General features: G+C 38.2%; 2 protein-coding genes and 1 long non-coding RNA gene across 3 annotated transcripts in view; 2 read left to right on the forward strand and 1 right to left on the reverse strand.

The window, feature by feature from the left end:
• The first annotated feature begins 4,704 nt into the window (after positions 1 to 4,704).
• The window catches only part of LOC142985234 (transferrin-like), a 44,835-nt gene continuing 25,796 nt past the window's right edge, over positions 4,705 to 23,743 (forward strand). Inside the window, exon 1 of the mRNA XM_076133272.1 lies at positions 4,705 to 4,957. Within this exon, the coding sequence (XP_075989387.1) occupies positions 4,861 to 4,957 (97 nt within the window). The 5' untranslated portion in view covers positions 4,705 to 4,860. The remainder of the gene's footprint in view (positions 4,958 to 23,743) is intronic.
• On the forward strand, positions 12,729 to 14,425 carry LOC142985196 (uncharacterized). The gene is made up of 2 exons (XM_076133227.1): positions 12,729 to 12,782; positions 13,599 to 14,425. Exons 1-2 carry the CDS (start codon positions 12,764 to 12,766, stop codon positions 14,270 to 14,272), a joined length of 693 nt encoding a protein of 230 aa, XP_075989342.1. The 5' UTR covers positions 12,729 to 12,763; the 3' UTR covers positions 14,273 to 14,425.
• Positions 21,015 to 21,967, reverse strand: LOC142985152 (uncharacterized). The gene is made up of 2 exons (XR_012960186.1): positions 21,836 to 21,967; positions 21,015 to 21,602 (listed from the first exon to the last, which is right to left on the reverse strand). It is a non-coding gene; the product is annotated as an uncharacterized LOC142985152 (long non-coding RNA).

Genomic DNA, 23,743 nt, shown 5'->3' on the forward strand with positions numbered 1-23,743 from the left:
GTCATATTATTATTTTATTTACTTGTCCATTTCTACTGCGACTGTTCGAAGTAAACTCATAAATTACTGAACAAATTTCGAGAAATTTTGACAAATTATTCATAAATTATTGAATGAACGTGGAATTTTGACGAATTGTGATAATATGACATGTTGTTTGTGTAGACTGCTCAGTGGCGCAGTTGTTAGTGTATCCTTCTGTTGATAATGGTCTCGGGTTTGATCCTCGGGTCAAACAAAGTGCTAAGTATTGTAAATATAAGTTTATATTTTGTTAAATCGACAACTCCCGCACTAATGCTCGGTTTCTGTGGTACATTTAGCGGTAGTTTATCTATTCAATAGCATTTTTTATATTAGTTTAAATGCTATTGAATAGATAAACTAACAGAAACCGAGTGGTAGGACACATAAAGTACAACCAGACCAATACACATTATGAAACAATTGTTTGTGGATCGATAAATTGTTCCGTGTGGGAATTGAACCCACGACGGGCCACGACCTACCGATGCAATGGTAGCGGGGTGGCGAAGTTAACCACTGCGCCACGGAGACATTATTATTATATCAGCTTAGCCTTTCTTCCAAGCTATGTTGGAGTCGGCTTCCAGTCTCACCGGATGCAGCTGAATACCAGTGTTTTACATGGAGCGACTGCCTATCTGACCTCCACAACCCAGTTAACGATACCCTTTGTTAAGACTGGTTGTCAGACTTTCAAGCTTCTGACTACTGTTAACGACTGTCAAAGATCTTCGAAAATGACCGCCGGGACCCACAATTTAACGTGCCTTCCGAAACACGGAGGAACTCGATATGAATAAGATGGTCACCCATCCACAAATCAACCTCGGCAAGCATGGCTTAACCTCAGAGATCGATCCGCGCGGCTGTTGTTCACTAAGCCACGGAGACAGTACATTCGGTTTTGCTGCCCGGAAAATCTGGTTTATATCGAACCGAATAAGTACGTGTATGTTACAAGCTTTCTCAGCCTCGCTTCGTTTCGGAGGACAGGTGGCCTAAATACAAACGCTCTCACGAAATAACTAGGTTTTACCTTTAAATGTCAATTCGCGATATTTGAAAGATATTAGAATGTTGAACTTTGAACGTTGTTATTTTGAAACAGTTCAACTTTACTTACTATAAGGTATCTATTTTTACTACCTACTATTATAGGAGTCTACTGTAATTAGGCAGATAGCAAATTCCGCACGAAATTAACAGTTACCCGAGGCAACACACCTATGACTTGCCCAAGTTACGTGTGTATTATAAACCGCGACTTCGTCTACGTGGTATAATGACTTATGGCACAAAGGCACGTTAAATTGTGAGTCCCGGCTGTTAATTATTTCGAAGATCTTTGACAGTCGTTAACAGTAGTCAGAAGCTTGAAACTCTGACAACCAGTCTGACCAAGGGATAAAGAAATAACCTAGGTTACTAGGTAGTGGAGGTCAGATAGGCAGTCGCTCCATGTAAAATACTAGTATTCAGCTCCATCCGGTGAGACTGGAAGCCGACTCCAACATAGTTGGAAGAAATGCTATGATTGATTGATTCAGTTTTACTTACTTTAAAGTACCTATTTTTATAGGAGTCTACTGTAATTGACAGCGACGTAACTTCGCACGAAATTAAACAGTAACCGATAACATTTCCAAGTTATGTATGTATTAGAAATAACAAGCTTTTGCCCGCGACTTCGTCTGCGTGGTATAATGACTTATGACAGAATATCCAAACAAACATTAATCCCCTCTTATAACCCTATCTATCTTTTTCGCGATAAAAAGTTGTGCCTATGTTCTTTCACAAGGTCAACTCTATCTATATAAGTATGTATTTAGAAGTATATAAGTATATTTATCAGTTATTTGGTTACCATAGTACAAGCTCTGCTTAGTTTGGAATCAAATGACCGTGTGTGAGTTGTCCAATGATATTTATTTATTTATCTCTAAAATCTATACTAAATTAGGAGCAGTAATTTAGACGTGAAAGCATAACATACACGCAGACAGACAGAGTTACTTTCGCATTTATAATATTTATAAAGTAGGGACATCACTTGTTTTAACGGTGAAGGAAAACATCGTGATAAAACCTTGCCTGCCAACTGGTATTTGGACAACTCGGCTATCGCTGCCTAAACGCCCGAACTTTGCCTATTATGAGTGCGAATATATGTATGTATGTTTGTTACTCATTTAAGGAAGAACTAATACATACATAGGTAATATCACGCCTTTTATAACCGAAAACGTAGATAAAGGTGTATGAAATAACATATATTACGTCCATAGCCAGTTGCGCTCACCGGTCGGTAAACAATCTTTGGGTTAAGCAAACGTTGGCGCGGTCATTCTATAGATGGGTGACCGCATAGTGGTATTTGAACTGGGCGTCTCCGTGCTTCGGAGGGCACGTAAAAAGTCGGTCCCGGTTGTTGTCAATTGAGATAACAGTCGTTAAGTCACGTCAAAGGCCTTTCGGGCGGCTTGAACAACTTTGACACCAGGTTGACCACTAACCATACGATGAGAGAGAGAGAGAGAGAGAGAGATTACATATATTATGCGTTTAGCCGCAATGTTAGTCCCATGTAAATTCAGGCGAACCTATTTTTTTATTATTATTTTTTTTATAAAAGACAACTCCCGCTAACTAATTACAAACAACGGACACAAAGCACCACCAGACCCGAAATAATTATTTGTGGATTGCACAAATTGCTCCGTGTGGGAGTCGAACCCACGACCTCCCGTTACAGTCGTATCGGCGTGGCGACCTAAACCACTGCGCCACGGAGGCTGTCAATATGCTCTATACTATTGCCATATAGCTTATAGTATATTGACAAGCCACCAAACTCCGGGCTACTATTCATACTATTCTAACATTATTAATGCGAAAGTAACTCTGTCTGTCTGTTACTCAATCACGCCTAAGCTACAAAACCAATTTGCATGAAATTTGGTATGGAGATATTTCGATACCCGAGAAAGGACATAGGCTACTTTTCACCCCGGGAAAATGACGCATTCCCATGGGAAATTAGGTGGCGGGCGAAGTCGCGGGTAAAATCTAGTTTTATAAATATTTTAAAGCACGAAAGACCAATAGCTATCTGTCCGACCCGGAAATCGAACCCGAAAACTCACGATCAGCAGTCCAATACACTAACTGTCGCGCTACAGAGGCAATTAAATGTAATTTTTCCGGAAACTATTAGATTATTGCGTTCAACAAAGTTAATTAAGTACTTATCTAATTAATGTAATTTTGTCTCGTAAATTAGCGAAATAATGAGCATTTCCACATACACCTGGTCATAATGATCTACTAACGATTTAAAAATGATACCTAGGTAATTTGCAAAAATAGGGTACCAGTCAGTTTAGCCTTTCTTCCAACTATGTTGGATTCGGCTTCCAGTCTCACCGGATGCAGCTGGATACCAGTATTTTACATGCAGCGACTGTCTATCGGACCTACACAACACAGTTACTTGGGATATAACACGATACCTCTTATTAACACTGGTTGTCACTTTCAAGCTTCTGACTACTGTTAACGACTGTCAAAGATCTTTGAAATTAACAGCTGGGACCAACAATTTAACGTGCCTTCCGAAACACAGAGGAACTCAGTATGTTTATTATGGTCACCCATCCACTGAACAACCTTGACAAGCGTGTCTTGATATTGTTTCTTAGACAAGGTTTGTATGGGATCAAAATTTCTACGGGTGTGGAAACAACGGGATAAACTTGTGCCATACCCGGACGAAGTCGGGTCAGTCCGCTAGTAAGAAGTTTCAGGTCAAAAAGTAGGAATAGTAAAACTATTGACATCTGCTAAAGGTTCACAAACATATTATATTGTTTCTCTAAAAACATCAGTAAAGAATAACTTGCGGACATTAATTATTTAAACACGACTTTCAAAAAATGCCCTTGAAAATAAATTCTTCCTAATTGTATATTTATACACATTTAAAAACAAAATATTAAGTCAGCTTTAACCGCGATTTCACAAGAAACAATTTCCCGGGATAATAAGTACCTTATGAAGCCTTATTCCAGGTTTTTCAATTATCTTCGTACCGAATTTTAAAAAAAATACCATTCAATTGGGTACTTAACTACCAGTCAAATCCGCTACTCTTTATGAAATGTCAAAAACACATATTAGTATAGAAATATGGTGTAGTGACGTCGTATTATCGTTAATATTAAAACTGACTGAATCTGATTAACAGACTGAAACATTTTATTATGCACTCAGCATAATAAAATGTTTCAGTCTGTAATAATTACAATTTTAACATTATTTACGAAAATAACATAGTTTGAGCATTTTAGATGAACCTTTTACGGAGACAAGATTAATAATTTATAACAACCCAATGTTTTGGATGTGATTGTGTAAAATATCGTTCAAACTATCGCTTCTATAATATTAATATTCATTTTCGAAAATACTTTATAATTGCAAACATAATGACCCATTGACCGAACGGCCATCAAAAAGGTCATTATCTAAATTATTTCTTAATGCTAACCGGCTAATTAGAATAACACGAACACGCAATGAATTACGAGAAACATAATGACGTTTCAAACCGGTCGGGTAACATACAACTTTAGTAAGTATATTATGTATGGGATAAAGCCTTGAAGGTTCAGTTCGCGCGTGTATTACATACAAACAAGACGTTCATCTTTAAAACGTATTAAAACTCGATAAAGTATTAAAAAAATCATGAATTAAAATCACAAAATTGTCAAGTGACAGTTCTTTTGGCGCGAAATTTTTTAGGTTATGGTGTGACTTTTTTTTTTAAATATGGTTTTTAAAATGTGCGTGCGTGTGTTTTTTTCTGTTCTGTTTTGTTTACACTGTGTTTTAGCACAAGGAACTGGTTCGGGCAAAGATGGAAATCGTGAGTTTTTTTTTTCTTATCACTAACTTTATAAAAACTAGTTTTAGTTATCTTTAGATATAGAAATAGGATGAAAAAACTGCAGGCAACTTGGTTTTAACTTATTATTTTTATACTCGACTACAATGGCGGCAAAAAAGACAATGTGTTCGGAAAATAGTCGTGCAATGAAAAAAATACTGCGTTTCAACGACAAAAGTGAGTGTTTAAAACCGCAAATTAATTTATTCATTTTAATTGTCTGCTTTTATTTCTTACTAGCGGACTGGCCCGACTTCGTCCGGGTATAGTACAATTTTATTCCATTGATATAATTCCCATGGGAATATTGATCCCATACAAACTCCCGACAGATTCAAACATATTAAAAAAATATATCCAATTTAGTTGTTCAAAAGTTATGTGGGTACATTTCGGTGATACTATTTTATTTTTAACTATATAGATATACTTATTTATTTTTATTTATATAGATTTATATCAAGGTAATGTGAATTAAATTTTGAGACAACTTAATAGAGTGAACGTAATACGAAATATTTCCTGAAAGGGGAAGCGAATTTATAGTTCGACAACTTTGTAAAGAAACGGGTGCATTTAGATTATAGTTATGAAATAAATAACCGAGTGGTTTAAATTGGCACCTCCTACGCAGGTTGCAGGTCGAACCCGAGGCAACACACTAATGACTTTTCGAAGTTATGTGTGGGTTAGAAATAATTATCACATGCTCAAACGGTGAAGGAAAACATCGTGAGGAAACCTTGCATGCCTAAAAATTTGTTTAATACATTTATTGAGGGCATGCAAAGTCCCCAACCCGCACTTGGGCAGCGTAGCGGACTTGAGGCCAAACTCCTCCCTCTTGTTTGGGAGGAGACCCTTACCCTGCAGTGAATCCAAATCAAATCATTTATTCATTTAAATCAAATATTGACACTTATGATAGTCGTTACAATTACTGAATCTACCACTAGCTAGGAAAGGGGGGCCTTATGAGAAGAGCAAGCAAGAAACTCACGGCCACTCTTTTCAGTCGCCAAAGTGTGACAGTAATGGGTAAAAAAAATAATTGTTTGTATATCCAAAGCATATTTCTGAAATCCGTGACTACTACTGAGAATCAGTAACAAAAAACGCACTGATATACGTAATTCATCAAACCGGTTTCATCTCGTCATACAAACGACTGTTTTTATGTCAATTTTAACAGATTCAATGTCAAAAGTGACATGTAAAAACGTAATGAAAAAACGATTCAAGTATACTTATAAGAAAAAAATAATGATAGCCGAGTCGTTTAAGTATGCACCTCCCACACAAGTGGTCGAGGGTTCGTACCCGAGGCAACACACGAATGACTTTACTCCTCCGAAACGGCATGACCGATTCTCATGAAATTTTGTAAGCATATTGAGTAGGTCTGAGAGCGGCCAACATTTATTTGATACCCCTAAATGGTCAGTTTGTCAAAACAACGTTTGCCGGGTCAGCTAATCTATACTTCTAATATTATAAAACTGAAGAGTTTGTTTGTTTGTTTGAACGCGCTAATCTCGGGAACTACTAGTGCGAATTAAAGAATTATTTTTTTGTTGGATAGTCTATTCATTGAGCAAGCTATAGGCTATATGTCATCACGCTACGACTAATAGAAGCAGAGTTCCAGTAACAGTTCCAAAAACGGGAAAAATTATGACCTATACTCTCTTATGTGACGCCAGCGAACTCGCGCGGATTAGCTAGTATACATTTATTACAGTAACTAAGTGCAAACCTTGCCAAAACTCGTTATTTGTGAATTGTGAACAACGACTTTTGGTTTTGAAGTTAGCTAAAAACCCTATCAACATCGGCCTAGGAATTTTCTAGGTAACGTAAAACGATAATGACTTGTATTTATGTTCTTCCCCGGAGTATTTTACTGAGAATCTACGACAGTATATAAAAAAGACTCCATTAAGGTCCCACTGCTGGGCAAGGGTCTCCTCTCGGAAAGAGGGACGGGTTAAGCCTTGAGTCCACCACGCCAATTGCGGGTTGGGGACTTTGCATACTGCATTTACTGTTGAATAGCCTATCTATTGAGGAAGGCTATAGGCTATAAATCATCACGCTACGACCAATAGGAGCAGAGTACTAGTGTAAAACGTTACAAAAACGGGGAAAATGATGACTCATCCTCTCTTATGTGACGTCAGCGAAGTTGCGCGGGTCAGCTAGTAGAGATATGGCGTGGTTTCAAGCCCACGCTATCCGTTGCTGTATTACTAATAATGCGATTATATTAATCTCTGAACTACTGTCAAGGTCCTTACAATATGGAGTCGAGAGAGCAGCTATTCTATTCTATTCTGTCGTATGGTTAGTGGTCAACCTAGTGTCAAAGTTGTTCAAGCTGGAAAAGCCTTTGACGTGGCTTAACGACTGTTATCTTAGTAGACAACAACCGGGATTTATTTACGTGTGCTCCGAAGCACGGAGACGTTCAGTTCAAATACCAATACGCGGTTACCCATCTATAGATTGACCGCGCCAAGGGTTGCTTAACCCACAGATCGTTTACCGACCGGTGAGCGCAACTGGCTATGAGCGACTCAAACAGAGCAGTGCTTCCTCTCAAAGTACGAAAGCCTACTAGTCATGTTTAACGTTACACTAACTTTTGCCCGCCACTTTGTCCACGTGGTTTGTTAAGGATAGAATTTTCATACAAACCTTCATCCCCTATTTTATCCCCTTGGGTGTAGAATTGATCAAATTCTTAGCGGATACCTACGTCATAACATCTAACTGCATGCAAAAGGAGATCATACAGGCTCCATACATTTTTAGGCCTTTCTTCAAGCAATAGTTAGTACTACACAAAACCTGTAGGATCGCTCTATCAATATATGCTATTTTTTTTGTTGGCTGGCACTTTAATAAAAGGCTCAAAATGGATGATCTCCTTTCAGCTCGATCCATCCAGTGGTTTGGGCTGTGCGTTGATAGATCACTATCCCCCGGTTTCTGAGTACATTCAGCGGTAGTTTATCTATTCAATAGCGTTTTTTTATATGAGTTTTACCGCTATTGAATAGATAAACTACCGCTAAATGTACCTCAGAAACCGAGGGTATGTCAGTCACCTTTGAGTTATACCGGACGAATTCGCGGGCAAATACTAGTGTCAGTATACAAATGATGAGATATTTAGTTTACACAATCCTGCAAGGCTGGCCAACCGCAAAATAACCTTTAAATCAAGTTATCACAAAATGTTAAAAACAGCATTATATTTTACAACTCAAATAAGTTAAGGAAAAAGTTTATCTTACTAGTGAAATAGAGTAACAATAGCCGCATGGATAGATCTCCGAGGTTAAGCTACGTTTGCCGAGGTGGTTCTGTGGATGGGTGGTCATTTTAAAACATGTATAGTTCTTCCGTGTTTAGGAAGGCACGTTAAATTGTGGGTCCCGGCTGTCATTTTTAATGATCTTTGACAGTCGTTGCCAGTAGTCAGAGGCTTGAAAATCTTACCGAGATGTATCGTGTAACTGTGTTAACACAGGTAACTGGGTTGTGGAGGTCAGATAGACAGTCGCTGCATGTAAAATACTGGTGTATTCAGCTGCATCTGGTGAGACTGGAAGCCGACTCCAACATAATTTCAAGAAAGACTCTTGTATCGCGGGGTCTTTTACAAAGTACAACCAGATCCGAAACAATTATTTATGGATCGCACAAATAATTGTCCCGTGTGAGAATCGAACCCACGATTTCCCGAAGTATTGGTAGTGGCGTGGCGACCCCCAAAACCACTGCGCCACAACGGTGATCAGCAAGTCTCGGGCTATGTTGTGTTATGACATTACCCGACCAGGGAATTGAACTTAGGAACTTGAGCAAAGCAGTGAGACATACATATCGCGGAGACAATATGTGTGACAAATTAATCATTATTGTTAAACATTCACTTTAATTAACATATTTACTCAAACTAAACTCTTAATTGCTTGACTTGTTTCATTATTTTTCAATAAGAGTTAATTAAGTTTGAGTATAAATGAAGTACACGTAAGGTTTGTGTTGAAGTCTACGGGAGAGGCATTTGCCCAGCAGTGGGACACGGCGCACGACACAACAACAAACAAGCTCTCTCAAACACACAATACTACACTCGTATCAGACATGTCCAGTATTTTAATAAGTAAGTCATTTAACTAATTAACTAATTCTTTGTGTTCAAGATCGACTCCTGTTTCCGTCAAATTAGTAGCCACTATGTAATACATTGCTGCTTTGACGCAACGTGATAATCATTATAATCTAATGGCTGCCACACACAAGCCGTGCAGAGCTGTCGATACCCAAAATTACCGCTCGAGTTCTAGGAACAAATGACGGCAGCAAGCCACGGGCGCGTCCACTATGTCGTGACGACAGATAATCGTGTAGTTTAAAGTGTCGTGGCTTATATGTTTAAATAGAGGTGTTCATATATAGAACGACACGACCTACTGTCGTCTACGATATTTTTTGCAGTGACGATAGATTATCGTGACAGTGAGGACGGCTTGATATGACAGTCACTAAACGATAAAATTATTTGACGACAAACAATCGTTATAATGGGAACAGCTAGAGACGACAGTCGTCAAACAATAATCGTTACGACATAGTGGGAACGCGCCCTAACACGCGGACACAGCCGGCGGCCATGCCGCCGGCCCTATATGTAGGAGCCCTGAGGGAGAAAACCATGTACAGCATAGGGGCTTTCAAATACTTAGTTGTTAATTTGAATCGTTCAATCGCGAACGACACATCCCTTCTCATGATGCTCACGTTTGTGTCGTGGTGCTAATAAGATGATATTTTGTATTGAAGTCGAATGTTCTGTAACAATGATTAAATGTTCAAACCTTTATTTCAGTTCTTGAGTGTTTCTTGTTCGTGACATATGCTATAGTTTCAAGTCACCAATACGAAATCAGAAATGGCGTCACCGATGTCGAACCAAAAGACGTACAACAGACGGAATTTCGTAAATATTTCGTAGATATTCCGAATCGGCGCTCGAAATGGTCGAACATTCTTCGTGGCAACCCAAAGAAGGTTTCGAAAAAGCTATCATCCTTGTTGAGACAGAACATTAAAATGGAAAAAACATCAAAAGACAGACTGCACACTCAGTTAAATAATATTCAGATTTACAATGCGTGGATAAAGCAGCTATGGCAAAGTATTGTAAATATGAAACGTTTTCGTATACCTGATCCACGACTGAGGAGACTGACAGAAATAGATGACATAGTACACACACTGGAGACTAAATCTACAGACGTAGGGCAAGTAGCTAGAGCAGTCAAGTTGTTCAGTGGAATAGGAAAAAAAGTTGGCGATTTCATCAAACGCATACCAGGTTGGATTAAAGGCTCTAAAGGCTCTAAAGGCTCTAAAGGCTCTAAAGGCTCTAAAGGTTCTTGTAAAAGCTGTGGTAAAGGTTCTGGTAAAGGCTCTGGTAAAGGTTCTGGGAAAGGTTCTGGTAAGGGTTCAGGGAAGGGGAGCGGGAAAGGGAAAGATAAAGACAGCTTTGAACTCGATATCAACGTGGATATTCATCAAAATATTAACAATAATAATAACAATAACTATAATTATAATGCTAATTACAACGATAATTATTATGATGACTATTGATAAATAATATAGTTTAGTTCTTTATATAGGCGCCACGCAGTGGAGTAGCTTTATAGGTAGTGTGGGGACTGGTGTAGAAAAAAGACAATTTATAAAATGTATCATCGGTCATGGTAGCTCTTGGCATGCCGAGGTCGGTCTGTGGATGAATGAGAGAAGCTTGAAAGTCTGACAACCAGTCTTACCGAAGAATGTCGTGTTATACACCCATAAATTGGGTTGTGGAGGTCGGATAGACAGTCGCACAAGGCCTCTTGGGCGGCTTGAACAACTTTGACACTAGGTTGACCACTAACCATACGACAAACAAACAGTCGCTCCATGTAAAATACTGATATTCAGCTGCTTCCGGTGAGACTGGAAGCCGACAACATAATTTGGAAGAAAGGCTTCCAAGCTATGTTGTCGGCTTCCAGTCCTGTGATCATCTCCTGGTTCTAAGTTATCTCTCCACCAATTTTTAGCCAAATAAGTTCAGCCGTTCTTCAGCTATAAATAGTGTAACTAACACGACTTTCTTTTATAAACATGGATATACTTGCTTAATAAATAAAATTAAATTACATTGTGTTCGTTTATTATTATAACACACTAGCTGACCCGCGCAACTTCGCTTGCGTCACGTAAGAGAGATTGGGTCAAAATTTTCCCCGTTTTTGTAACATTTTTTACTGGTACTCTGCTCCTTTTGGTCGTAGCGTGATGATATATAGCCTATAACCTTCCTCGATAAATGGTCTATCTAACACTGAAAGATTTTTTCAAATCGGATCAGTAGTTCCTGAGATTAGCGCGTTCAAACAAACAAACAAACAAACTCTTCAGCTTTATTATATTATAGTATAGATATCCTAAGTATATAACACAAGCAAAGGTCAGGTGCGCAGTACTCGTAACCGGCGGTCCTGTATGACAACATGCATGTATGTGAATGAAGCAAGGGAAGTTTGTAAGGATTGTTCCAAGTGGCATTCTCTGATCTCTACCTACCCCTATTGGAAGGCGTGATTTTATGATATATAGCTGACCCGCGCAACTTCGCTAGCGTCAGATAAGAGAGAATGGGTCATAATTTTCCTCGTTTTTGTAGCATTTTCACTGTTACTCTGCTCCTGTTGGTCGTAGCGTGATGATATTTAGCCTATAGCCTTCCTCGATAAATGGGCTATCTAACACTGATATATTTTTTTAATCGGACCAGTAGTTCCTGAGATTAGCGCGTTCAAACAAACAAACAAGCTCTTCAGCTTTATAATATTAGAATCGGTGTATGTATCATCCGTTGAATTTCTTACCCCCGGTTTCTGAGTAACAATTTAGCGGTAGTTTATTCAATAGCGTTTAAGCTGCTATAAACATGACAGGTAGAATAGATAAACTATCGCTAAATGTACCTCAGAGACCAGGAATTAATGTCCTCCTGGTCGAAGTTCGGCCACGGCGGCCAGTTTCTTTGAAACCTGTCAACTAAGCAGGTCTTGCTATAGTGTCGTGTGTACAATACACAGGTAAAAACTCCGGCTAAGGTTAACTTTGTGAATACTTCACCTCTTATTTATAAATACACTATAAACCTATTTTAGTTAAACAACTACTAAAATATGTTTTCACTCTTTCATTTCGCTAAGGAGTGAAAGAAACAAAACACTTTATAAGCCTTTCATAACTTCATATATTTTTATGACTAAGAAGGCAAGTATTTAGCCGCGATTTAAGTTTTCTTCTTCTTGTCGTATGGTTAGTGGTCAACCTAGTGTCAAAGTTGTTTAAGCCACCCGAAAGGCCTTTGACGTGGCTTAACGACTGTTATCTAAATTGTCAACAACCGGGACCGACGTTTTACATGCCGTCCGAAGCACGGGGACGCCCAGCTCAAATACCACTATGCGGTCATCCATCTACGCAATGACCGCGCCAAGGTTTGCTTAACCCACAGATCGTTTACCGACCGGTGAGCGCAACTGGTTACGGGCGCCTCGTAGTACCAGTTAATAACATTAAATAATTAACGATTTAATTTATTTTATACTTGTTCAATTATAAATTAATTAGCTTTGATTATAATCATATATTTAACGTGAGTAATATTAATACAAATATTACTTAGTTGTCGACATAATGCTCTTCAGAACGATTCGTGAGTAGAAATTATAATTAACCATTTTTTTAAAGAATAGTCTTTAATCCCGGGTCTTCATATCCATTCCTTATTTATTTATTTTATATTATTTACCTCATAACTTTGTCGTTTATTGAATACTAGCTGACCCGCGCAACTTCGTTTGCGTCACCTAAGAGAGAATGGGTCATCATTTTCCCCGTTTTCGTAACATTTTTACCGTTACTCTGCTCCTATTGGCCGTAGCGTGATGATATATAGCTATAGGCTATCCTCAATAAATGAACTATTTAACACTGAATGAATTTTTCAAATCGGACCAGTAGATCCTGAGATTAGCGCGTTCAAACTAACACACAAATTCTTCAGCTTTATAATATTAGTATAGATATCGCACGTTCAATAATAATCTGACCGATTACGGTGTAAGTCCAAAATGACTCAAGCAAACCAAGGAACTCGATTCAACACCATCTATCTTTCTATCTCGGTTTCTTTACGATATCTCATTCCTAGACCGAGTTACTACTATATCGGTCTCTTTCACTCTCATGCGTTTTCACAATTATTACTATGATTTCGAAAACCTTTTTAAACGGTTTCCTACAAAGTTTTTTGAGTTAGGCCAGTCTCTTATTAAGCGTGCGATATATATTTCTTTAGTTTTTTTGTGACAACTCACACACTAATCTGATTCCAAACTAAGCGCAGAGCTTGAACCATGTCTACATTGATGCTATGCTCACGTTTGTGTCGTGGTGCTAATAAGGTGACATTTTGTATTGAAGTCGAATGTTCTGTAACAATGATTAAATGTTCAAACCTTTATTTCAGTTCTTGAGTGTTTCTTGTTCGTGACATATGCTATAGTTTCAAGTCACCAATACGAGATCAGAAATGGCGTCACCGATGTCGAACCAAAAGACGTACAACGGACGGAGTTTCGTAAATATTTCGTAGATATTCCGAATCGGCGCTCGAGATGGTCGAACATTCTTCGCGGCAACCCAAAGAAGGTTTCGAAAAAACTATCATCCTTGTTGAGACAGAACATTAAAATAGAAAAAACAGCGAAAGACAAACTGCACACTCAGTTAAATAATATTCAGCTTTACAATGCGTGGACAAAGGAGCTATGGAAAAATATTAAACATATAAAACCTTTTCCTCGTATACCTCTGCCACAACAGAAGAGACTGACAGCAATAGATGACATAGTTCACACACTGGAGACTAAATCTACAGACGTAGGGCAAGTAGCTAGAGCAGTCAAGTTGTTCAGTGGAATAGGAAAAACAATTGGCAATTTAATCAAACGCATACCAAGTTGGATTAAAGGTTCTGGTAAAGGCTCTAGTAAAGGTTCTAGTAAAGGTTCTGGTAAAGGCTCTGGTAAAGGTTCTGGTAAAGGTTCCGGTAAAGGCTCTGGTAAAGGTTCAGGGAAGGGGAGCGGGAAAGACAGCAACTTTGACATCGATATCGACGATGACGATGATGATGACTATTGATAAATAATATAGTTTAGTTCTATACAACATTATTTTTCTTGAACACTAAAGCCGAAACTAGTATGTGCAGAATCAGTAATATTGTCAATTAAAATGATTTTTAATCTATGTTATATTTTTTCTTAAAAACGTAATAAAAACTTATCAATTTGGTTACCTTGTTATTGGCGCCTGCAAGGCTCGATGCGAAGTGACGAGAGTTCTGTGAAGTGCGCTCGTTCTGCCTTCACGCAAGCACCTCCGCGCACGAGCGCTCCCAAATATTTCAAATACCAGTACCATGGAGCGACTGCCTATCTGACCTCCTCAAGTCAGCTACCTGGGTTATAACACGATACCCCTCGGTAAGACTGGAAAAGAGTTTACATACAGTCATATAAACACGTATTATTATGGAGAAGCGAGGTGATCATGTTCCTCCAACACAAAGGGAGGATCCTCCGACCAGGCGAGGTGATCGTACCTGGTGGGCCTAGGCTGCCCGACTGTTCTAGTCGGGAACTTGTATATATATCGAATTGCAGTGCAAACTTTGATAGCGCGATTCAGGACTTGTGACGTCAGTCACTATGCGAGTTGGTTGTTGTGCGCTCGTCGCGTTAGTTGTCGCTGTATGTAGCGATCCGCTAGATTATGTATGTACATAGCATGACGCCTGTTATACCTAAAGATCAAGGCACGTATATGAAATAAATTTAACCCATTAATGTCCCACTGCTGGGCAAAAGTTTCCTCCCGGAACGAAAGAGGGGTTAGGCTTTGAGTCCAACACGCTGGCAAATACGCGTGTTGGGGACTTAGCATACCTTCAAGAACTGTCCTAAAGAACTCTCAGACATGCAAAGGTTGCATATCTATACTAATATTATCTATACTAATATTATAAAGCTGAAGAGTTTGTTTGTTTGATTGTTTGATTGTTTGATTGTTTGATTGTTTGATTGTTTGATTGTTTGATTGTTTGATTGTTTGATTGTTTGTTTGTTTGAACGCGCTAATCTCAGGAACTACTGGTCCGATTTGAAAAATTATTTCAGTGTTAGATAGCTCATTTATCGAGGAGGGCTATAGGCTATATATCATTACGCTACGATCAATAGGAGCAGAGTACCAGTAAAAAGTGTTACAAAAACGGGGAAAATTTTCACCCATTCTCTCTTATGTGACGCAAGCGAAGTTGCGCGGGTCAGCTAGTAAAATAAATAATCAAAACTTGGCAAATACGAGTCGGACTTCTGCACCAAAATTTTTGTTCTATTATTTATAAAAATGGCAATTTGTCATTATTATCTGCTAGCCACAGTACAGTTAGTAACATTAAATAATTAACTATTTAATTTATTTTATACTTGTTCAATTATAAATTAATTATAAATTACGTGAGTAATATTAATACAAATATTACTTAGTTGTCGACATAATGCTCTTCAGAACAATTCGTGAGTAGAAATTATAATTTACCGTTTTTTTAAAGACTTAGTAGTCTATAATTCTGGGTCTTCATCTCCATGTCAAATAAATTACTTGTACATTGTTCACCTCATAACTATTTATTGAATATAAATATTTCGTTATTTTTTTTTGTGAGAAATCACACACAGTCATCTGATTCCAAACTAAGCAGAGCTTGTACTATAGTAACCAAATAACTGATAAACATACTTATATACTTCTAAATACACACTTATATAGATAAATTAACAACCAGACTCAGACACTCGTGGTCATCACACAAATATTTGTCCCGGGTGGGATTCGGACCCACCACACGCGGCGCTATAGTTATTGCGGCGAGGTGACCACGTTAACCACTGCGACAAACGTGCAGTAAAAAGTCGGTGGCTCTTTTTAATTTGATAGCTGATGCTTCCCGTGTGGAGACATTTAAACATCCACATCAGACGAGTGCTTCATGAGATGTCATTAAAAATATATAACCATGTCTACATAGATGATAAGCTCACGTTTGCGTCGTGGTGCTAATAAGGTGACATTTTGTATTGAAGTCGAATGTTCTGTAACAATTATTAAATGTTCAAACCTTTATTTCAGTTCTTGAGTGTTTCTTGTTCGTGACATATGCTATAGTTTCAAGTCACCAATACGAAATCAGAAATGGCGTCACCGATGTCGCACCAAAAGACGTACAACAGACGGAATTTCGTAAATATTTCGTAGATATTCCGAATCGACGCTCGAAATGGTCGAACATTCTGCGTGGCAACCCAAAGAAGGTTTCGAAAAAGCTGTCATCCTTGTTGAGACAGAACATTAAAATGGAAAAAACATCAAAAGACAGACTGCACACTCAGTTAAATAATATTCAGATTTACAATGCGTGGATAAAGCAGTTGTGGCAAAGTATTGCAGATATAAAACGTTTTCCTATACCTTCGCCACGATGGAAGAGACTGACAGAAATAGATGACATAGTACACACACTGGAGACTAAATCTACAGACGTAGGGCAAGTAGCTAGAGCTGTCAAGTTGTTCAGCTCAGCAGGCAAAAAGATTGCCCTTTTATTCAAACGCAGACCAAGACCAACAAAACCACCGAGACCAACAACAAAACCACCGAGACCAACAACAAAACCACCAAAACCGACCACAAAAACACCCAAAGGTCATTTCGAATGGAACGAAAATAACAATTATAACTACAATTATAATTATTATTATTATGACTATTGATATAAATAATATAGTTTAGTTCTATATAGGTGCAGCGCAGACGACAATATATGCAGTAAGGTCGCGATTCCCCAATGTCGTAACGATTAATTTATCGTTGGACGACTGTCGTCTCTAGTTGTTCCCATTATAACGATTGTTTGTCGTCAAAAAAAATATCGTTTAGTGACTGTCGTATCTAGCCGTCCCCACTGTCAAGATAATCTGTCGTCACTGTAAATGTCGTAGACGACAGTAAGTCGTGTCGTTCTATATGTGAACACCTCCATTTAAACATATAAGCCACGCCTGGTAGTGTAGTAGCTAGGTAGTGTGGGGCTTGGTGCAGAAAAAACTAGTTGTACACTCAAAATACAAGGCATAATTTTAAAAATGAATAATGGTAGCTTGTGGTAGCTTGTGTCAACAACAGCCGCGCGGGTCTATCTCTGAGGTTCTGTGGATGGGTGACCATCTTATACCTCTCGAGCTCCTCAAGGCAAGTTAAATTGTGGGTCCCGGCTGTCGATTTCAAAGATTGTAATTAAATTAAGAGATACGCGAAACAGTAGTTTTCTTGTCTATATACTAGTTTAATAAATAAAATTAAGTTACATTGTGTTCGTTTATTATTATAACACATATCCTAAGTATATAACACGATCAAAGGTCAGGTGCGTAGTACTCGTAACCGGCGGTCCTGTATGACAACATGGATGTATGTGAATGAAGCAAGGGATGTTTGTAAGGATCGTACCAAGTGGCGTTCTTTGGTCTCTGCCTACCCCTATTGGAAAAAGGAGTGATGTTATGTACTCGTATTGTGCTTCAAAGTGATCGTATTTAAATGAGGTTATTTCCTATTAAGATAGCTTTAGAAATTATGTTTTGACAGTCGTTAACAGTAGTCAGAAGCTTGAAAGTCTGCCAACCAGTCTTACCGAAGGGTATCGTGTTATATGCCAGGTAACTGGGTTGTGGAGGTCAGATAGACAGTCGCTCCATGTAAAACACTGGTGCTCAGCTGCATCCGGTGAGACTGGAAGCCGACTCCAACATAGTTTGGAAGAAAGGCTAAGCCATGAGAAATTATGTTTGCCATTTATTTATTTAAGAGCAGTGATAGCCGAATGGTATAAGTTGGTACCTCCCACGTCGATGATAGATGGTTTGAACCTGACCAACACACCAATGACTACTAAGTTAAGTGTGTATCTATACTAATATTATAAAGCTGAAGAGTTTGTTTGTTTGAACGCGCTAATCTCAGGAGCTACTGGTGCGAATTAAAGAATTAATTAAGAAGAGTAATCCTCCAGTAATAAGGGAGGGGTTAGGCCTTGAGTCTTCCACGCTGGCCAAGTGCGGGTTGAGACTTTGCGTATCTTCAAGAACTGTTCTAAACAACTCTCAGGCATGCAAGGTTGCATCACGATGTTTGAAAGTACAAGCATTCAAATAAATAAATTAATTTAACTGCATTTTTATGAAATGAAATGCATTTTCATGAAATGCCAAATTGGTATTATAATCTGCAGCCCAGAGCGCCCGTTACTAACATTAAATAATTAACAATTTAATTTATTTTATACTTGTTCAATTATAAATTAATTTACTTTGATTACAATCATATATTTTACGTGACTAATATTAATACAAATATTACTTAGTTGTCGACATAATGCTCTTCAGAACGATTCGTGAGTAGAAATCATAATTTACCATTTTTTTATGTGGAAAATTTGCCTCAATCATCCTAGCCTTTCTTCCAACTATGTTGGAGTCGGCTTCCAGTCTCATTGGATGTGAATACCAGTATTTTACCTGAACTACTGTCTATCTGACCTACACAACCCAGTTACCTGGGTTATAACACGATACTAAGTAAGACTGGTTGTCAGACTTTCAAGCTCCTGACTACTGTTAACGAGTGTCAAAGATCTTGGCAAATTACAGCCGGGAATTGGATTTTAAAGAATCTTCTGAGCAGATTGTTGCAAGTGGCGTTCTTTAGTCTTTGCCTACCTCATGAGAAAAAGGCTTGATTGTGTTGCTATGCATAGATTTAAGTATAAGTGAGCAGTGAATTCGTAGTCTCTCAATCTCTGCATCATCCCAAGGTAGACTGGTAGAAATGCCTTTGGCATTTAGTCCGCCTTTATACACCTATGTATATGAAGTTTAAAATAAATAAATAAAACTTGCACATACTATCTATCTATCTCTATCTCTCGTATGGTTAGTGATCAACCTAGTGTCAAAGTTGTTCAAGCCGCCCGAAAGGCATTGACATGGCTGAACGACTGTTATCTTGATTGCCAACAGCCGGGACCGACTTTTTACGTGCCCTCCGAAGCACGGAGACGCTCAGCACAAATGCACGACGGACAGACTGCACGTTTGGCGCAGTGGTTTAAGCGGTCACCTCGCCGCAACAACCGGAGCGCCGCGTGTGGTGGGTTCGAATCCCACCCGGGACAAATCTTTATGTGATGAGCACGAGTATTTGTTCTGAGCCTGGATGTTAATGTATCTATATAAGTATGTATTTAGAAGTATATAAGTATGTTTATCAGTTATTTGGTTACCATAGTACAAGCTCTGCTTAGTTTGGAATCAAATGACCGTGTGTGAGTTGTCCAATCATATTTATTTATTATTTTATTAAATACCACTATGCGGTCATCCATCTATAGAATGACCGCGCTAGCGGTTGCTTAACCTGCAGATTGTTTACAGACCGGTGAGCACGACTCTGTTCTCTGTTTCAGCTATTTGTTGCATTTTGCTGTCATATTCGGTAGCGAGTGAACATGCGCCCGACTACATAAAGCATGATGAAAAGACAGATCATATACCCATTATCAAAACAATATTACAATCTAACCATCAGAAATCGCGACGCAACGTCACTGAGCAAACAAATTCAAACGACGGCCATTTTGAAACCAATATGGCCGACTTTACTCCCAAACGCAGACAACAAAATTTATATTTTATTGCAGCATCAAATTCCAAAGGCAGATATAAGTTGCAAAGACTAAGAAATCTATTAAAAAAGGAAGAGAAAAAGTCTAGCAAAGTTCGTTCAACCAATGGAGCTATATATAGAAGATGGGCGAAATTTCTAGAATGGAGATTGAAGGTAAAAAACCGTACAGTTTTAACGGACGCTAAGAGTAATAGAGATAAAATTGAGGATATTATCAGGAGTATTGAAGCTGAACCGAATAATATAGAACTTATGAAAGGAGCGATTAAAACTCTGATGCGGTTTAGACCAGCACCTCCATTTCCAAATACATAAAAAGCAGTATAGTAAAGCCAACCAGACGAAATAAAGAAAGGAAACAAAGCTTCAGCGGTTCAAAACATTTTTATTTAAATATTAATACAAAAAACCAAGTAATACGAAGACGAAACAATATGTGTTCGAACGCAATCTAAACAGGGAATGAATTGTTTGCAAAATGGCGGACCAAATGTTGACAACTACGGTACTGACTGCTTTCGTGAACCACGAAACACATTACTTCATTCATATAGGAATTTTGATGCCATCGATACAAATGTTGTCCCGACAGTTACAAACATATTAAAAAGGATTATCCAGTTTAATTAAGTTATTCAAAAATTATGCACAATTTTTGTTAATATAGATAGGCAAACACTAAAAATAAAACAGAGTCCTTTTAAAATAACAGGATATTTTATTCCCTATATAAACGTGATGTTTTCCTATTTTTTGGTACGGAACCCTACGTGCGCGAGTCTGAATCGAACTTGACCGGTTTTTTTACCTTATTCATACATTAAAATCAAAATCAAATCATTAATAATTTAGGTCAAATGCTGACACCTAAGATGAACTTCGCTTGCGTCACGTAAGAGAGAATGGGTCAAATTTTTCCCCGTTTCTGTAACATTTTTTACTGGTACTCTGCTCCTATTGGTCGTAGTGTGATGATAGCCTATAGCCTTCCTCGATAAATGGGCTATCTAACACTGAAACAATTTTTCAAATCGGACCAGCAGTTCCTGAGATTATCGCGTTCAAACAAACAAACAAACAATCAAACAAACTCTTCAGCTTTATAATATCAAGTATAGATGAATTAATTCGCACGTTTGAAATGGCTAGAGCCTCTAGCCAGTTACTTTTTCTAGTACCTTGTCCAGAACAATTGAACCAACTATTCTACCGACTACGCCGACAAACAACTTCACTCCTCTGGCTACCTGATCTACGTCAGTAGATTTAGTCTCCAGTGTATGAACTATGTCATCTATTTTTGTCAGTCTCTTCACTTGTATCGCAGGCAATTTAACAGGCTTCAATTTTCCTACACTTTTCGACAGCTGCTGTATCCACGTACCGTAAATATGAACATTATTTATCTGAGTGTGCAGTTTGTCTTTCGATTTTTTCTCTATTCTATTATTCTGTCTCAATAACGATGATAGCTTTTTCGAAATCTTCTTTGGGTTGCGACGAAGAATGTTCGACCATTTCCAGTCCCGATCCGGAATATCTACGAAATATTTACGAAATTCCGTCCGTTGTACGTCTTTTGGTTCGACATCGGTGACGCCATTTCTGTTTTCGTATTGGTGACTTGAAACTATAGCATATGTCACGAACAAGAAACACTCAAGAACTGAAATAAAGGTTTGAACATTTAATCATTGTTACGGAACATTCGACTTCAATACAAAATGTCACTTTATTAGCACCACGACACAAACGTGAGCATATCATCAATGTAGACAAACCTACGTATTTTTAAGCTCCTCATATAAATGTTTGAAGATATTTCTATTGACTGAACAATGGCACAACCAGGAGCCGAACTTGAACACAAAGAATTAGTTAATTAGTTAAATGACTTACTTATTAAAATACTGGACATGTCTGACACGAGTGTAGTATTGTGTGTTTGAGAAAGATTGTTTGTCGTTGTGTCGTGCGTCGTGTCCCACTGCTGGGCAAATGCCTCTCCCGTAGACTTCCACAGAAACCTTACGTGTACTTCATTTATACTCAAACTTAATTAACTGTTATTGAAAAATAATTAAACAAGACAAGCAATTAAGAGTTTAGTTTGAGTAAATATGTTAATTAAAGTGAATGATTAACAATAATGATTAATTTGTCACACATATTATCTCCGTGGTATGTGTGTCCTACTGTTTTACTCAAGTACCCAGGCATTCCCTGATCAAGAAATATTCTACGTACAGTACATATATAAATATCATTGGACAACTCACACACGGTTATTTGATTCCAAACTAAGCAGAGGTTGTACCACGGTTTCCAAATAAATGATAAACATACTTATAAACTTCTAAATACATACTTATATAGATACATTAGCAGGCTCAGAGGAAATACTCGTGCTCATCACACAAATATTAGGTCGGGGAAAAAGTCTTTTCGCATTGTAGTATGTATGAACTTGTAATAAAATCTCTTTGGCTTCAAGGATCACAAATGAGTACACGGTTCATTAGGTTTCTTTCAGTGAGCTCGTGAGGTACCCAAATATGGAGCTTTTTTGTGTAGAGAAAAGATTTTATTACAAGTTCATACATACTATAATGCGAAAAGACTTTTTTCCCGACCTAATATTTGTCACGGGTAGGTTTGGAACCCACCACACGGGCGCTACGGTTATTGCAGCGAGGTGACCGCGTTAACCACTGCGTCTAACGTGCAGTTATATACAATAGTGGCTGAGAATGAAACATAGAAAATTACTTTTGATACCATTTATTCGTTACAGAATTCTTTTCAAAGGAACCGCCATCTTTTTGAATATTCCTCTCTCTCCATCCCTGCCTTTCCATACTTCCGTCCCTTTCACACTCATCTTACATTCCGTTTCCCATACTCATATCATTACGCCAGTTATGGACCACTTACGGAAATATGGACATTTAAAAAGAGCAAGCCGTGAGTTTCTTGCCGTTTCTTCTCACGAGCAACAGCTTTTCCGAAACGGTGGTAGATAAAAAAATGTTTTGACGATTTCAAATACTTGTTAAAGTTTATGAAATAAAGAATATTTGACTTTGACTATAATCGAAGGTGTCTGAAGATATTTAGAAAAGACACCCACGTTTCATCGTTTTAATGTTGGTTCCATGTAAGGCCATTGCAATTTTCCAAGCTCGTTACAAAACTACTGGTATACTATTAAGAATACCTACATCCAGACATCATTAGATAACCTTTCTTCCAAACTATGTTGGAGTCAGCTTCCAGTCTCACCGGATGCAGCTGAATATCAGTATTTTACATGGAGCGACTGCCTTTCTGACCTCCACAACACAGTTACCTGTCTTATAACACGATACCAATGCTGTATATTTAATATATTTGAAGAAATAGTATTGGAGGAATACTGATACCGAATCTGCTATCCATAATTTTGTCTGTATGCATTTCTGTCTGTATGTTCCCGCATCACGTAAAAACTGCTAAATGGATTGCACTGAAATTTGTTACGATTATAGAATAGGTATTGGAGCAACGTACAGAATACTAATAACAAATCTTGATTCTTTTTATTATCGTATGGTTAGTGGTCAACCTAATGTCAAAGTTGTTCAAGCCCGAAGGTCGTTGACGTGGCATAACGACTGTTATCTTAATTCACAAAAACCGGGACCGACTTTTTACGTGTCCTCCGAAGCTCGGAGAAGCCCAGTTCAAAGACTACTATGCGGTCACCCATCCATGGAATGACCGCACCATGGTTTGCTTAACCTATAGATCGTTTACCGACCGGTGAGC

Source organism: Anticarsia gemmatalis, chromosome 29 (genome assembly GCF_050436995.1).
Source record: "Anticarsia gemmatalis isolate Benzon Research Colony breed Stoneville strain chromosome 29, ilAntGemm2 primary, whole genome shotgun sequence".
Lineage (NCBI taxonomy): Eukaryota > Metazoa > Arthropoda > Insecta > Lepidoptera > Erebidae > Anticarsia > Anticarsia gemmatalis.